Source organism: Typopeltis vanoorti, chromosome 3 (assembly GCF_054136105.1).
Source record: "Typopeltis vanoorti isolate ZY-2024b chromosome 3, IOZ_Tvanoo_1.0, whole genome shotgun sequence".
NCBI classification, from domain to species: domain Eukaryota; kingdom Metazoa; phylum Arthropoda; class Arachnida; order Uropygi; family Thelyphonidae; genus Typopeltis; species Typopeltis vanoorti.
Genome location: NC_143551.1, coordinates 52,852,590 through 52,869,752, shown reverse-complemented (window position 1 = coordinate 52,869,752; position 17,163 = coordinate 52,852,590). Strand labels below are relative to the sequence as shown.

Genomic DNA, 17,163 nt, shown 5'->3' with positions numbered 1-17,163 from the left:
GATTGGATAATATTGGACGTAATTATTAAATTTATAAATAACAGAAGTAGATTTATACAATCGTCCGTTATAGGACACGATATTTTTCTAAGGTTTTGGCCTGCGTAACACATATGCTAATTTACTACTTGTACCACAGACTGAGGTAGGATCCAGAACAAATTAAATAGCGGTCTAAAACTCTGTGAGATATTGATTTAAAAAAAAAAAAAAAACATAACTAGAGTGAATAATCCCTAATAAGTACTATCATTGAAGGATTATACCCTTATTGCGTTCCTAATCCGACTAACTACAGAGATTACTTATAGAAATATTTTTAATTTTAGTTTAAATCCAGAAAATATTAAATTAGTTTTCACATGATAAACGAAACATATATATATATATATATATATATATATATATATATATATATATATATATATATATATATTATTTATTTTTATTTTTTTTATCCCTTGCACTTATTAGAACAGCCAAACATGAATTTCGCACTTGCATCTTCTATTTCCCCTGCGAAGAAAATAACGGAACTCAATACACATGTTGGGTGTTAAAAAGCGTCATCAGTCACAACTGTCGCGACTATGAGTGAGCTTTAAGGCATGAAGATTCATTGCTCTGCGTGTGTTCGCATCGCTTCGACCGTGATGCCGCTACATCGCTAGCAACTTTCTCGAACAGGTCACCGAAACGATCAGTACTGAAAGGTTTCCAAGCCGCTGTAGATAGCCCGATGACCAAAACAAACTGGAGAAAGCCATTGCTCTCAACGATGTCTTAATCGAGATGCCACTGGTGATGTAGTGGTGCCGGAGCATAGCAGACGAAGGGGAAAAAAAAAGTTCATGCAGAGAAATGGTCCCTAAAGGTTAGCAGGTGATGGATGAGCGAGCAGTTTCTATGGTACAGAATCAAAATATGTCGACTGAAGAAGCTGGCTTTATCCCTCGAAACATCAAAAAGTGCAAACGTCTTTACTCGATACAATGCAAAACTGTAAATCACAAAAGAAGACACTCCCCTAACCTACTAATAATTAGATTTATAAAAACTCAAACTATTATTGCATAAATGAATATGAAATAACATAGTCTATATACACTGCACTCTGGTTTCTTGTACAAGTAAAAATGTAAGCAGGCATATTTAAGATGCTGACATCCTCACATCTATTGAATTCTTTAGACGAAATTAATATATAGTCACCAGTTCGCCTCTATGCAGAGATATTCGTTTGAAATGAAATGAAACATATGAAACAGATCATGTCGTTAAAAAAAAACATAAGAAATAGATTCGCCCTTTACCCTAAACTTCAGAAGAATACCATGTGTGTGTCTTATACACAGTACTTAGTAATCCTCAATAACACCCGAAAAGTAATAAACAAGTCATCCATAAATATGTTATTATACCAATAAAAATTATAAAAATAGTATCAATTGATTCAAAAATTCAATAAAGCGAATAACATCATAGACATCATCTAGAAACTCACCTTGATATAAAAGTGTAATAGAAAGTTCAAAATTAACGCAGATATAAGGTGCGAGTAAGTGATTAATATATACAAAAACCGTTAATTATAGTCTGAATCTTAGTGTGATACATAAGATTCGAAAGTTATTTAGCTGGATTAATGATTGATCCTAGATGAGCACATAATAATTTGAGCCACAAAGGATTATCACAGATAAAAACATTCAGATTTAACGGTCTAAAAACAAAGAAGAAATGAAATTTTAAAATATTATTTTAAGGTCATGACAATAACTTATTAGCAAAAGCAGATTATTACCGTCTGTAATTTCAAATGACTGAAGGAAGGCAGCCACAGAATTCAGCTCTCTTAAATGCCTTGAACTTATATAGTTAGTGAAAAGATAAAAAGAACAATTCAAATAAATTAAGCAAGTAGGTGTTTTCTAGTAAGGAGCTTACCGTCTTTTCCAGTTCCTTTTTAAAGCGATCAATCTCTTTGTGCCGTAAGTGGCTCGTGTTTGCAGATAGATTTAGCGACAGGCTGTGAGCACTTGGAGGTATTCCGGCTTTCATCTTGACACCAACCACATACCTGGTCCTGGCTGGAAGAAAATAGCATCCATTGTATCTCTGCGTGGTAAACCGTACCCTCGTATACTAAACTTTTCTGTTTATTATTAAGATGCACTTAATCTTTCAGAGTAGCAGAAAGTGGTCGCTAAGTTTCCTATAATGTTTAAGTTTGGAATTTCTCGTTTAAAAAAAAAAAAATAAAAATTCATGCTGGTGTGTTACCGATTCGGCTTTGAATTCTTCACTCAGAGAAGTATTGAAAAAATTTCCACTTTCTCTAACAGAAAAAAACATCAATGGATTTTATTACTTTTCTTGGACTAAACTTTTCCAAGTGTTCACTTCAGATTTCGATATATAAGAAAATATGGGAGGAGAGAGAGAGAGAGAGAGAGAGAGAGAGAGAGAGAGAGAGAGAGAGAGAGAGACAGACAGACAGACAGAGAGAGAATAATATCCACTGAGGAAAACAGAATAGAAAAATTTCTTCTATGATATTGTGATCATATTTTTCTTGCAATGTTTATGTAAGAAAATTGAGTTGGCAATAAATAACTGGACAAAAGTAAATATTTTTATAAATATAACCTTGAAATACATTGGAAACTTTTTTTTTTCGCTTATAAATGCATTAAACGGTCTACTAAAAACAAAGAAAAAATGCTCATTTTATAACCCTCTAAAAGTCCAAAATAAAAATAAATAAAAGTATACGTAACTAGAAATAGAAGTTGCACCCAACGTTGTAAACGTATACACTTTAACTGGACGATATTCCATCAAACGTTTCCATAGTACATTTAGAAGAACAACTTCGTTTTTTCCAGTTGGAAAAAACGAAGTTCCTTGTAATGAAGAATCTTTATATGTGCTTCTTCAATTGTTGGGGGAGTTAGCATCAGCCAGACTACTAATAGTGTAGCAAAAGGCAATAGTGAGCGAGAATGATGGATTACGTAGTGTGTGTTATTGGGCAATAGGTGACGTAGCGTGGATATAATGCATTAAGGCGTAGAGTGCCTTCACCTTATGAGAGTGTTGGACTTCATGGAGATGTTTCATCATAATTTCGCAATTAGAAAACAATAACGTGTGAGGGTATTCTGAAATACTTACAGGGATGAACCAGTGACACAAGCACTAAAAATTCTTCCGTTTTGTTTAAAATAATGTACATTATGTTTAGATAATATACATACATAATTTATATTGCTTATATTGTATATTTGTTTATAATTTATAAACCATTTTAAACATTATAATTAAACATTATACCAATTGGTTATTTCTCTATTACTTTATATTATTGTTATTATATTCCTTATTCTTTTGAATTTATTCGTTATATTTCCTTTCTTAGATTTCCTTGTTCCTTATCATAAAATCTATTGCTTATTTAATTATAAATTTTGTATTTATTTACCAAATAAGTAACAGATTATGTAAGAAATAAAGAAGGTACATTTTCCCTAAAATGTAAATGATTAGCTCCGTAGAGAACTTTGTTATCCTTATTATTATATTCTCAAGAAATTGTATCATTCGTTTCCAGGAATGATCACTTTCTTTATTATTATATTAAATATTTTTAATTGTTATATTAAATTAAAAAACATTTTATTTCATTAAACTATTCTTATTAAGGAACTGTTCATGATATTCTCAAGAAAGATTCTCATTCGTTGGAATCGCTATCATAAAAAAAAAAAATATAATATTAAACAATAAAATAGAATACAAGAGAAAGCAGCTCATTCTATGATGATAAATTATATTAAAAATATAAAATGGTGTGAAAATGTTTAACTAGTTTTTTTATTTAATTTTTAGTAAAAATAAATAAACTAAAGTTACTTTAAAAGATCTAAATATTGCCACCTTTGTGTTATTTATGATTTATATTTCTAATAAGAATATCGTGTTCTACTTTTCCTTTACTGATGTTCTTACTTCACGACAGATTTACAAAATGATTCAATATTTAAATTCAGGTCGGATATTAGGCATGTTTCATGACACTGTATGAGGGGGGCACGTTTCAAACGAAGCATATCTGATCGTATAGAAAGTTATAGATAGCAAATGCTTCTGATCCCACTGTGGTACAGTCCTAACATGAACCTTCAGACTTCGACCTGTTCACTGTGTGGAATGATTTTGTGGGAAACACTTCACACAATGAGGCGACCTGACTTACCAAACGCATCAACAAAAAAAGATTTGCTGACATGCAAATCTTTTTTTGTTGGGTAGCAGTGATAAGGCAGAATGAAGATTACATTGAAGTCCTGTAAATACGTTTTGTTAAATGAATATTTGATTTTACGGTGGTAATAGAATGAGCAGAACTCTTGAGTAAATCTTTTACCTTTTTTTTATTATTATTAGATGGGTGAAGCAAGAATGCTTTCATATTCCCCGTTATCTGCATCTGTAGAAGAAAATGTATGGATAGGGTGTTATCGAACTATAGGCTCTGGTCATGGCGGGGTGACGGCAATAGCTGAGCCTCAGTTAAAGCTTCATTAGCCCTCTGCTCTTCTCTCTCTCTCTCCCATCCTACCTTCAATTTTATTGTGACGATGTATATTTGAATTTCTACACATAAAATTTTATTGTGACGATGTATAGTTGAATTTCTACACATAAAAAATAAAATGGTATATTACTTAATTCTAATTAAATTGTGTATTAAGAAAATTTATAAAAGTTTTCTGACTAAATTACACAGAATATTATAGTTTACATAAAATTATATGCATATAAAATAAAATTTAAATAATAATCAAATATCTACTGGCTATTTTGTTAAGTCGCCAATATACATAGGTAATTACATCTATTTTATATGGCATACGTTATTACCAGTATAAACCCAGTAAATGGACAATAGTTTGGCATTTCAGCCGGTACTCCAGCGGAAATTTCTGACACTAATGTATATCAGATTGGTAGCTGAATAAATATATTTCCATAAAATAAAGCTTTTGATGGCCTTTCATGCGAGACGTATTTTATTGCAAGAGAAACTTTAGACTGACTAATCTTTCTATAAAGCATGTAGCTATTTCCTGTTTCTTTGCGATGCTTCTTTTACATGCTATTTACTGAATGATGTCATTACTATACATCGTGGCCTTCGCTTATTTTTCCCCTGCCAATGCTTTCTTTCAATTTAAATACGTAACCCACGCAGTTCCTTTTGTGCGTGTATTCCATTAATAGAATTCATAGGATTAGCCTTTAACTACAAATGACATTAATGTTATTGTTATAGTATTAGTGGCTGAACGAGTTGCATGTCATTGAATTTAGACAGCTCGTAATGAAGTCTGACAGTTAAGCTAGCTGGGAAAATTGTTGTGTAGGTTTTTGTTCGAAGTATTTACATAACGATATTAAATTCGCGACGTTATCATATTACTAGATCGCTGTCGGTCATTCTATCTTTTTGATTGTCTATCTCATTTGCGATTTTTTTTCTTTTTCATTATCATTATTTAGCTTTGCCATTATTGTATGTTTTTCTTAACTGATTAACAGACAGCTTATAATGTTTGGGGGTTGCAAAATAAAGCATTTTGAAAGAGAGAAAGAAAGAATGAGGACAGAGAGAGAGAGAGAGAGAGAGAGAGAGAGAGAGAGAGAGAGAGAGAGAGAGATTATGAAAAATTAGCAAATATTACAAAATTCACTTCATGTTGAATTAACGAATATTAATATTTTAATAACAGTTTGTAATACTTATTTTTGAATGTACAAGGATGAATTAAAGTTAGACGAAATGTTATGCTCTGTCATAAAGTGTAAAATCTTAAATACCATTTTTTTAAATAAAAAAAATGGATATAAATATACGAAGTTCCGCCTTTAAACTTTTCAGAAAAATTCATTTCTATTTTTATAACTTTAATAACTATTGAACAACAACAATAATATATGCATCGCAATATTTTGAAATCATAAGAATTATAAAAATAAATAAGACTTTACTAAGAAAATGGTTTTTACTTCAGCATAATAAGACATACGTTTGGTAATATCCTCATTTTACTCATCTCCATAAAATGTGATATTATTTAAGGGAGATGTAAAATATTCTATTTGAAAGATTAGAGAATATTTTAGAGAAAACTTTTAGTATATACATAATGACATTATCGCGACTTAGACGTTTTTTCTTTAAAAAAATCAAGCCGAGTTGTTAATTTTATCTTTAAAGGAAACTCCACTCTTTTATCCAACTTAATAAAAATATTTTAGATTATTATTCTGTTCGCATTATTCTATAGCAGTGGTCGGCAACCGGCGACCCAAACGTGCAATTTTGGCGGCCAATAAAAGGTTGACCATACTTACATGGCATGTGTCCCTTATGTTCAATTATTTAAATAATACATTCTATAATATAATATGAATAATAAATTAAAAATAATTTTATACCTATACTTCGTACTATCTCTCTCTCTTGCAACTTGGAAATACCAACGGAAGGAAACTTTAGCTGGTATTATTGAAGATTTACAAACGGAATTTGCAACAAGATTTGTGGATTTTCATAAAAAATAGCATCGAAATGCGATTATGTTTGAATGCTTTTAATGTCGACATTGATCGATGCTTACCAAAAAAAAAAAAAATAATAAATTTGAAGGATTAATTAGTTTCGCAAAGATGATAGTCGCGTTTGGAAGCACCTACATTTGCGAATAAGCATTTTCTGCCATGAGTATTAGAAAATATAAAATTTCTTCTTGACTGACTGGTGAACATTTGCATGCTTCGATTCGAATTTGCACTTCAAGTTATAAAGTGGATCTAGATAATCTGGCTAAGGAAAAACAATCACAAAAGTCACATTAAGCAAGGAGACATATGTACATATTGTGATGGATACACTATATTACTTTGTTTTTACGTGATAATAATTTTTCATTGTGTTTCATTTTCATGCTTGTTTCATATTTCGTACTTTAAATATTTCTGTGTTTTTTAAGACTGACATAATAAAAATTGATAATTTAAGTTTTTTTTTCACTCACTATTTTCTCTTAAATAAACGCTTGCGGCCCGAATATTAAAAATAAAAGTTGAATGTGGCCCCCGAGTCTGAAAAGGTTGCCGATCCCTGTTCTATAGAATCAGTTTTCTTTAAATGATTACAAAATGAGCATTTTGTGTTTGTAGTGAGAACGCATGCGTAGAGAACACAAGCATGCGCACACCAGCATGTTGCTCATAAAAGTAAAAAAGGTTAAACACAAATACGCATGCGCAATTTTTGATAATAGACAAGATGTGCTGTGATTAAAATTTGCATTAAAATTGCAGCACATTTCTGAAGCAAAGAAAACTATGCTAAATTTCCTTCGTAAAATTATAATAATAGTAAACATAAGAAAATTATTATTATTATAATAAAATTATTATACCAATAGTAATAATATATTTAATAACAAAACAATTTCAATAATTAGCCCATTCTTTTCTATTTTTTTTTCTTTTTGCATTTACCCTCTTACTCTCTTTCAGCCATTTCTAGTAAAAGACAGTCATATTTACCTCTATCTGCACATTCTTTTTGGTCTTCTGAAATGTCATAGGTATCGTGGCTTACAGCAACGGATGTTGAACATGGCTTAGAACATTCCCCAGTCGTACATTCTCCTGAAATACAGAAAGCATTTTTATTGCAAAGTACACTGATCACTCCAGTTATTTCTAGTGATAACGTATTGGTAAAATAGAGTGCATATATTTTCATAGCCTGCAGGATGTGTATAAGTTTCTCTTCGTTGTGAACTATTTATGTTTCTTTAAGGAATATAGAATTACTAAAGCTTAAAGACACGTTGAAGATTATATACTCAAGTATTTTTTTTTTGCTTTTTTATTGGAACTTTAAGAAAATGAAAAATAAAAATAAAAGAATTATTAGTGCTTCCATCTATAAGCGAAGTTTAGTATTACAGCTTTCCCTTGTAGGAAGCAATAAAATAAAGAAAATTCGAAGTGAATTTTGTTTTTAAAGTTCTCATTACTTCCAGTTGCTTGGAAATTTCTAGACGATATTAAGAAGTTGTTTTATTCCTGTGATAAATTTCCAGTAGATTAAATATTTACAGTCAATTTAAATATTTACGTGTGTGGGTTCAACACAGAGTATCCTGAATGTTGCGATAATAGGATAAGGTAAAACAAATTAAATACAAACACTAGATGAAACTGGGTAGGACAGAATCTGATCGCAAATGTAAGACTGCCTTACACCCGTTTACCAACAAACAAGATTGGAAAAAAAAAAAAGATAACGAAATGTAATTACCGACACTAGGATTATCCTTTTTCTTTTCGCATCGTGCACCGTCAAATCCCGGTGGACATTCGCACGTACGCACTGTTGATCCGATGTAATACCTAAGGAAAAAGAAAGAGAAGATAGCAAAGTTACCTCTTTTTTTGTACACGTAGTTGTGTTTTAATTCGAGAATTATACAAAGAAAAGCACCCTGATGGATTGAGTTTGTTAAGCCTAGTTGGTTATGCAAAGATACACATGGAGAATGCATTATCAGTCCTGCAATAAAACTATTGTAGGATGCCTTTTTTTTTTTTTGCTGCAAGATGTTCATGCAAATGATGCGTTGGAATTAGTGGATTCGTGGTATAAAGGTATGGATTCGTTTATCAGGAGATGGCAGTCTAGTGGAACTAAGTACTGATAATAAGAGACAGACACAACATTGACGATTCCCATCATGCCTCACTCTTTATCACGTGTAGCGATGTCTAAAGGAGATAAACTAAAATTCCTTAATCTACAGGAAGAGTTGTCAGACTTTTTTTTTTTTTTTTGACAATGTAGAGAGAATGGGTTGTGTATTTTCTATCGATCCACATACCCACATGCGGGAGTTTTGGATGGAAGCACTGGCGACATGAAACATGAACGACTACTACACTTCTGCCCTGGCTGGCATATTGGAAGACTTTTTTTTTTTTTTTTTGGTATGTGACATACACATACACACACACACACACACACGTTACAACGTGAGCGTTCCTATAGCAACAGAGAGAGTGCTGAGGAACAAGAAAAATTTAATTTAAGAGTAGCGCAGCGAGTGGAATTTCAAGGATCTATACTGCAGAGGTTGAGATTCTAAGTACCGATAATAGGAAGCAGACCCCGTATGTGACTTTTAATGCCACCCAGATTTTCCCCCTAGAAAGTTGAGACATTTTCCTTTTGAACGAAACTCAGCAGGTTTCAGTGAATTGAATTTCGTGTTCTTTGTGTGGGACAATTCTATTTATTGAGAGGACTGCACACGTTACTGCCGACAGTACAGAAAGATCTGTCTCAGCCTCTTTATTTACTTTTGTCTTCTCCGGATCGTTCTCATTTCGATCTCCTTCATATCGATAATAATCTGTCTCTTGCCAATTTTCTTTTAATATAGTTTGTATGTATTAAATAAAATGGTAGATAACTAAACTTAATAAATTAACATTTGATAAATTTATATTTTTTGAAAATTATTTAAACTAAGATTTTACTTTACATTAAAATAATTTTATAAAGAAATTGGTTCATTTTTTTATTTAAAAGATTTGTTCTTAGTGAAATGTGTAGCAATGGAATTCACATAAGCGATCCATCCTCTATACTACTGAAAAGCAATGCATACATTAAAAAAAAGTTCGAGCTGCATTCTTAATTATCGATTTAATAATGAGATCATTAGAACAAGTCTTAAATGATCTTTATTGGCACATTGATAAATGAGGGGAACAGACCGAAAATGGGTTAATGTTGTGTTACAAATACTCGATAAACCACTATACGAAATCATGACCCAAAGAGTACCTGAGTACATAACATTCTTTTTTCTTCTTTTATCACTGCGATTGATGATAGAGAAACACGAAATCAATGGAGCGCATGCGTACGAACCAATTATGTGTGCACAGAATGTTCATATGTGCCTGCAGAAGTAGCAATACACAACATGAAAATTCTCACTATGTTTTTCCTCCATAGCTTAAAAGAAGTCATTATATAATCATTAAGCTTAACTTTCCTGCCTAAGGCGCATGCGCAGTAGTTATCATTAAGAGCTATGATAAATTATTCTGTTGATTTCATGAAGTACAGATAACGTTGTTTCTATGGATACAGAGATTTCCGTTTCTGGCTTCTGGAACAGTGTAAACAGGAACATTTAAAAGAAACATCTGGTTTTTCCAATAGCTAAACTATATTTTTTTATTGTTCCATGTAACAGTGAGAACATTTCCCTGTATGGGTGTGTTTGTGTGGTAGACGCCTTCCGTAAGGCATTATTGTAAGGACGAAACGGAAGCGGCAATACTGCTGATCAAATAAATGTTGCAGCGAGACAAATTATCCTCGCAGATCACGAACGAACAGTGAGCCTCCGATGAAGAAAGCGACATTGAGTCACAGAAGCGAAACGCGTGCCTTGATTGCAAATTCCGATTCTCGACACGATGCATCAGGTCTCTAGGCAACCTGTTTAACCATCCCAGTGCGAGAAAGTGACTTCTACACCCTCGGTACTCCTCGAAGCGGTGCTTTTATCATCATTCCCTCTGCACTAAGGACTCGAACGTGGGAAGAGTTCGCAAAAGTTGTTGGCCTCGGATGGCCACAGAATATTTTGACCCACAAGGAATTGAAAGTTTCCTAATCGAGTTTTCTACTGTCTTCTCCCATTCAACTTTGTCATACTAATTATGGCCTTTCTATTTAATTTTAACTTCATTGAGTGGTTTTAGGAGGTCGTATTAATGATCATTTTTTTTGACATAATTTAGATCCCTTCAAAACATGTTATAACGATAAAAATGCATAAGGAAACTGGATATACTTGGCTTACTTTTGAGCATTTAGGGGAGTAAGTAGCTATTAGCGTTACATTAGATGTATGTCCTTGAAGGAAGAACAAATATCTAGTTACAAAAACACAGATAATGCAGTTAATCATACTTACATAGTCTGCTATATGTTGTCTTGTCAAGGGTATTGTCGTTCACGAATGAGCTAGGGAAGCTCTCTTATGATTTAGTCTTTATTGTTTACTTACATTCTTATGACCATTTCATAATGCACCATATTTATTTATAAATATATATAAGTAAACACTTAAAGGATTTCACACATCCATATCCAAAGTGGGATTCTAACCCACAATCAACCAACCGCAAAATAATATAATGTACTGTAAATGAAAGTTAAGACATCTCATCTCATCTTCCCTCTTTTACTTGCAGTGTCGAGGGTTTTATTAATCGTCGGACCTCAAACCGTTCACAGGATAAGGCGGTCAGCCCTACACCCCGATGTATCCTATGTCCTGTAGTGTTGAGTTCTCAAGGCCGGTTTGCCTGCTTTGCGGGATGAAAAACCCCAGATAAACTGGGGGAAAAACTGTCCACGCCCAAGACCGGCTAACTCGGCTATGGCTGAGGAAAATCCTTCAGCTCCTCACGTCACCGACGGGAATGGGACTTAGGACACTCCTTCCCCAGGCATATGGTTGCGAAGGACACAGTCACTAAGCTAACAGCGCGGACTAAAAGAAAAGAAAAAATATTTAAAACCCATCTAATGAAGGGAATCAAAGCTAACAAGAAATCAGTAAAATTTAGAGCATATTATTTTAAATTACCATCGAATTAACTGGTACAATTTATGTCAATTGAGTCAAGGTACTAATTCGACAGTCATCAAAAAATATCAAGAAATAAAGTCTGTCCTCAACGATATTTTGCATAAGAAATTAATTACTGCATTCTTGAATATATAATCATATATTCTAGGATCAAAAACGTCATTTAAAAATGCACCTTTCAGATCAAACGATTTTAAAATAATAAGAACCCCCTTTCAAACTATTCTATTGAAATTCTTGGGAAATTAATATGCAACTGAAAGAGATCATTTTCAGTTGTTACCCATGAAATAATCAATGACGTTATTGTGAAATGATGTTGCGGGTAGGGTAGTTGAATCAATAAACCAGGAGGTGTTCGCGCTTTGTGTCTTTCAGTCATTCATTCTAAATCAGTCGTACTTCTAACTAAAACTAACGGGTAGTTCGAAAGTTACGTTTTATTCACAAAGATAAATTAATAAATTATTTCACAAGCTTGTTTTTCAGGTGAAATATAATACTTGCCGATCGATTCTAGACTTATTTTCGTCTTTTCCGTAAATTTTGATGTGCTAGAAATAAACATTGGTTTACGTTAGATTTTAATTTTAGTTTTTCAAATTGAATTACAAATAGCACTTGCCAATCACAATTATAAACTGAATAAAGTGGGATAACTTTTGATAATCGCCATAGGATTAATCACGATCTGTGGCCGACCAACTCAGTTCTGAGTATAAAACGTCACAAGATATTTCTGTGAAGTAGGGGAAAAAAAAAAAAAAAAAAAAAAAAACAGTGCTACTATTTAATAAGATACAGGAAAACGACGGAAATTCGGCTTCTTCAAATTAGAAGTTATATAATATACTGCAGTAGATTTCGATTGCGCAAATGGTTGACATGGATATACTGCGGCAAATTCCATCTCGACTGCATAACATAATTATTCATCCTACAGTAGCGTGGTCATATTAGAATGACAGCCGACACGTTTGTACGTGCGTCAGGCAAAACTGCTCGAATTATAGTTTAATGAAACAGCATGTCGGCACGCATTTCTCACCTTAGGATAAACCCAAACGGATTGTCCTAGATCATCGAGTTGTTGACGATTTAAATATATCACTTCTTGAAGAAATGAAACAAACAAACAAAAAAAAAAGCTTTATGCCTTTTAAATCTATTCGCTTCGCATTTCATGTTAAATAAGTTAACAGGGATATCTACCAATCTAGTTATATAGATACGAAAATAACATACAATGTTGTGTTCCACTTGCTTGTGTGTGTGTGTGTGTGTGTGTGCCTGTTTTTAGAGATGAAAAAACCTGCCTCTTCCGTATGAGACTGACTAACACAGGTCTTTAAAAGCGTAGGGCATCGTCAATACCAAATAAACTACGAAGGCTCTCTCTTTCTCTCGGTCCCCTCTTTTGCTATCATTACCAAATTTTTCTTACTTTTTACAGATTGTATACACGATCTCGGAATGATGAAGAAAATGAGTGTATGACGTGAGGATACGGAATTTACTTCAGAACTACGTAGTAGAGGTCTGAAGTGACTTGGGGAAAGAAATACCATGTTTGGTATCTAGAATAGATCCCAAATTATCTGACCCTTATGCCGCCTATGTTATTGTTGTACTCTAAGTTACAACCCTTGGGGGATGGAATTCACGTCAAAATCCCTCAAGCAAAGGGAGATGTTCTTTTTCTTTTTCATCCCGAATTTATTCATGGATTTAGACTGTTAAAGAGCTACACAAAGATTAATTTCATCTAAGGTATATGAAGGAATTAGTTCCACATCGTCTGCTAAGTGAGCAGTTTGGTTTCCGGATGGATGATATACAGTTGAAGTCTAGTAGTCTTCCATTAAATGTTGATAGTTGTAAACCGGCGATGTGGTCATAGAACAAATTACTTCATAGTTCGTATGAATAGCACTCGTATAGATAATATCAAAAAAAACCACAGACTATTTTCCCATTAATAACACTTAACAATATGAACGAAATAACTGTTTTTAACACATCTGTTGAAGTCAATAGATTTCCAAGATTATTATGTCTTCATACTCGCTGTAATTTCTGTTTTCGATGTAACGTATGATCTAAAACCTGAATGGATATAAAGCTGTATTCAGATTTGAGTTGAGTAAGTTTACAGGCACAATTAAGACTCCGAGCCAGGCAGGCATATTTTGTCTATAGATTTAGACGGTCGATTTGGGGGGGGGGAGTCTCCACTTGCTAACTTCGTTATGAGATAGACTAACTCAACCTTGGGATGAAAGAAATTATAAAGATTCTTTATCAGTAGCAGCAATACTCAGAATCATACAATATTCACTGTGTGTTCTGAAGATGTCAGCTCTGTTACTCAGAAATAAGTGGAACAATAAACAAGAACTTAGTTCTTAAGATGTCATTCAAACCCACTTGCAATTGTCATAGAAGCAAGTTGACTGTGTATATCAGGTTGACTGGATGCATGAGTTAAAAAATGGTTAACACAGTATCCCAACAAACTCACTGGTATACTAAAGCTTATTATAATGTTATAATGTAGAATATTAAAGGTGTATACTATCATCTTAAAAATTTCTGAAAATATTTTAGTAAAATTAAAAATTAAATAATTATTTTAACAATTATTTACCAGTTTTAAGAATAATATATACGAAATATAAAAAAGTAAGTAACACATAGCGCTTACCTCAGCACTGATTATAGTTATATTATTTATCAAAATAAAAAGAAATCCGATACGCGAATATGAATGTTAGTACATGTAGTAATAGCCATGGCCACATTTCATAAGAGATTAAATTACAAAATCATGAAAGTATCACCCACCCCCATTCTTTTCAAACTATTACGATATTACGGCAATAATATAGTAATTATGATAGGAAGTCGTAAACAGGAGGATTAAAAAGAAAACCAGTGCTCAGAAAACTTGCTTATCAAGCAACTTCTGTGTTGCCATGGCAAAGGGGAAGATAATTAGTGTGTTGTATATTGTCGCTCTCTACAAAGAGATAGAGAAAAAATGTCTTTGATGGCCTAATCAAGTTTCCTTTTCCGTAAACACAAGGTACGAGATGAGTTTTACAAGGAAGCAGATACCCGCATTTCTTATCAACATCGGATTTCGGCCGCGATATTCCCCAAGTTCTCTCTCTCTCTCTCTTTTCAAGAGCTCGCGATGGCTTGTACAGCACGCCATTCAAACAACTGATTGTTTGAACTAACGTACTTGTTTAAATACAGAGAACATCTGTTTACATCACGTTGACAGTTAATAATGTTCAAAGCATACGGGCTTTAGTACTTAAACTGTCTATAACTAGGGATGAACTCTCCACATAGTTTGGTCCCCTCTGTTTGTTTTAAAGTTTCCAAAAGTTTGATTGGTGTGTGTGTGTGTGTGTGTGTGTGTGTGTGTGTGTGTGTGTGTGTGTGTGTGTGTGTGTGTGTGTGTGTGTGTGTGTGTGTGTGTGTGTGTGAAACGAATTTAATGTTCTCTTAAAGTTCAGAGTTATGGCAGATGTGCTTTCTGTATCTTTAAGGATCATTCTTGGTGAATGAGCAATATATAGTTTCGAGGCAAAACGTTTTCATTACTTATATAATGAGGCTCTGACGTAACTACAATGGCGTAACTGAGTAAGGTAGGAACGTTATAGTAGATACCATTGTCTTTCCATCCCTTGACAAATTATGTTTCTTTTCCTCTTATTATTTATCAACGACTCCTTTGTTGATTGCAAAATCGGGTAAGAGTTGTTAGGGAGAATACAATGCGCTCTTAGGGTATCCGGAAATGAGTGCATTTAAAACTAAATAAGACGATACGCCAGTTTGATAGCCATGAAAGCTAATACTCGCCAATTTGCTGACACAGCTGTTCTTCATACGTCAAGGTTGTTTCTATTGGATGGTACTTACCTGACTATTATACTTCTTGATGAATATGAGTTGCTATAAGGTTCAATGCTTGATTAGTTTTTTCTGGTTTAAGCCTTTTTGAATGGGCTTAACTATTTGATAAAATTGAATACTTCCCGTTCGTCAGAAAGATATTAGGAAAAATCCCAGTTAATTTAGATACCAACAAGCCTTTTGGTACAGGTGGTATTCTCTCCAACTAGGCTCAAATTTGCACCGAGAATTAACAACCATCCTACATCGTCTATTCAATCTGCCATACTCATCTGGCATCTACAGAAGAACTTGAAAACATTTCTATATTTAGCTCATCGCTTAGAAGAGAAATAAAAGTCAGCCATCAAATGATCATACCATTGCAGGCACTTCAATCCTCTAAAAACAATGGAGAAAGTCATCATCAGTCAACTTCTCCACTACATGGCACCACAACAATTAATTAGCTGTCACCAATACACACACACACACACACACACACACACACACACACACACACACACACACACACACACACACACACACACACACACACACGATACCCTAGGACCTAGGCTATTTTGTATTGTGTGAGTTCAAGTCGTTCATCGTTGGCCTTTTGAGTATAGCAATGGCTCTGAAATTTAACAGAGGAAGAAAAACAGAGTGAGAAAGTAAAAGAGGAGAGAAGATGGCTCAGAAAAAAAAAGAGGGAATACACTAAACATCTAATAAGAGTAAATAAAGGGAATAAAAAAAACGCTATAAAAACCAGTAGATCGAAGAGTAAAAACTTTTAAAAATCAACACATATACACAGATAAAAATAATAATAAAAAAGAATCAAACTATCAAATTAGGGAGGACCTGTCCCAAGATCCCACCCTAGAAAAGGACTGATGACCAATTCGATGTTGGCCAACCAATAGCCTTCCTTGGAATAAAATCAAATTAAATTTGAGTTGTTTGTTTTATCTTCCAAATGTGATGTTTTAAAACATTTGCAACACACATAATCAAAAATTAGAATTTGATTTTTCCTCATGGGGGAGGGGGGGGGGGACTGCCTGAGAGAAAGTTGACACTAGGATCATGAACACTTCAGCCAACCTCCGTTGCACTAGTGGAAAAGATGTCCTACCGTTTCAATTCCATGACATACGTCAATAAAGGAGTTACAACGTTCAGGGCTACATATACAATATACACAATACATATATAAAACATCATTAGAAATGGCCCAAGGCCCATCCCTAATGATTTTTATATGTATGTAGCACTCAGGTAATTGACATGTGGTACAGAATTTAGAAAAATTATAGGTTTATTCATAAATTATATTAAAATCATATTAATATATAAAATATATTAAAATCATATTAATATATTAATATTAAATTACATTAACATTTCTGGCTAGATGGGTGAAGCAAAATTGCTTTTCATATTCCCCTTTGTCTTGTAATGAAAGGACTTTGAATGGAGTGTT

General features: G+C 33.3%; 1 protein-coding gene across 2 annotated transcripts in view; it reads right to left on the bottom strand.

Annotated features, from left to right (window-relative positions):
- The window catches only part of LOC150108151 (uncharacterized), a 122,320-nt gene that overhangs the window by 79,342 nt on the left and 25,815 nt on the right, over window positions 1–17,163 (bottom strand). For both annotated transcript variants that reach the window (XM_090415615.1, XM_090415617.1), the window contains exons 3-5: window positions 8,387–8,478; window positions 7,624–7,728; window positions 1,948–2,090 (exon numbers count right to left, since the gene is read on the bottom strand). In XM_090415615.1, coding sequence (XP_090271741.1) covers window positions 1,948–2,090; window positions 7,624–7,728; window positions 8,387–8,478 — 340 coding nt within the window. The remainder of the gene's footprint in view (window positions 1–1,947; window positions 2,091–7,623; window positions 7,729–8,386; window positions 8,479–17,163) is intronic.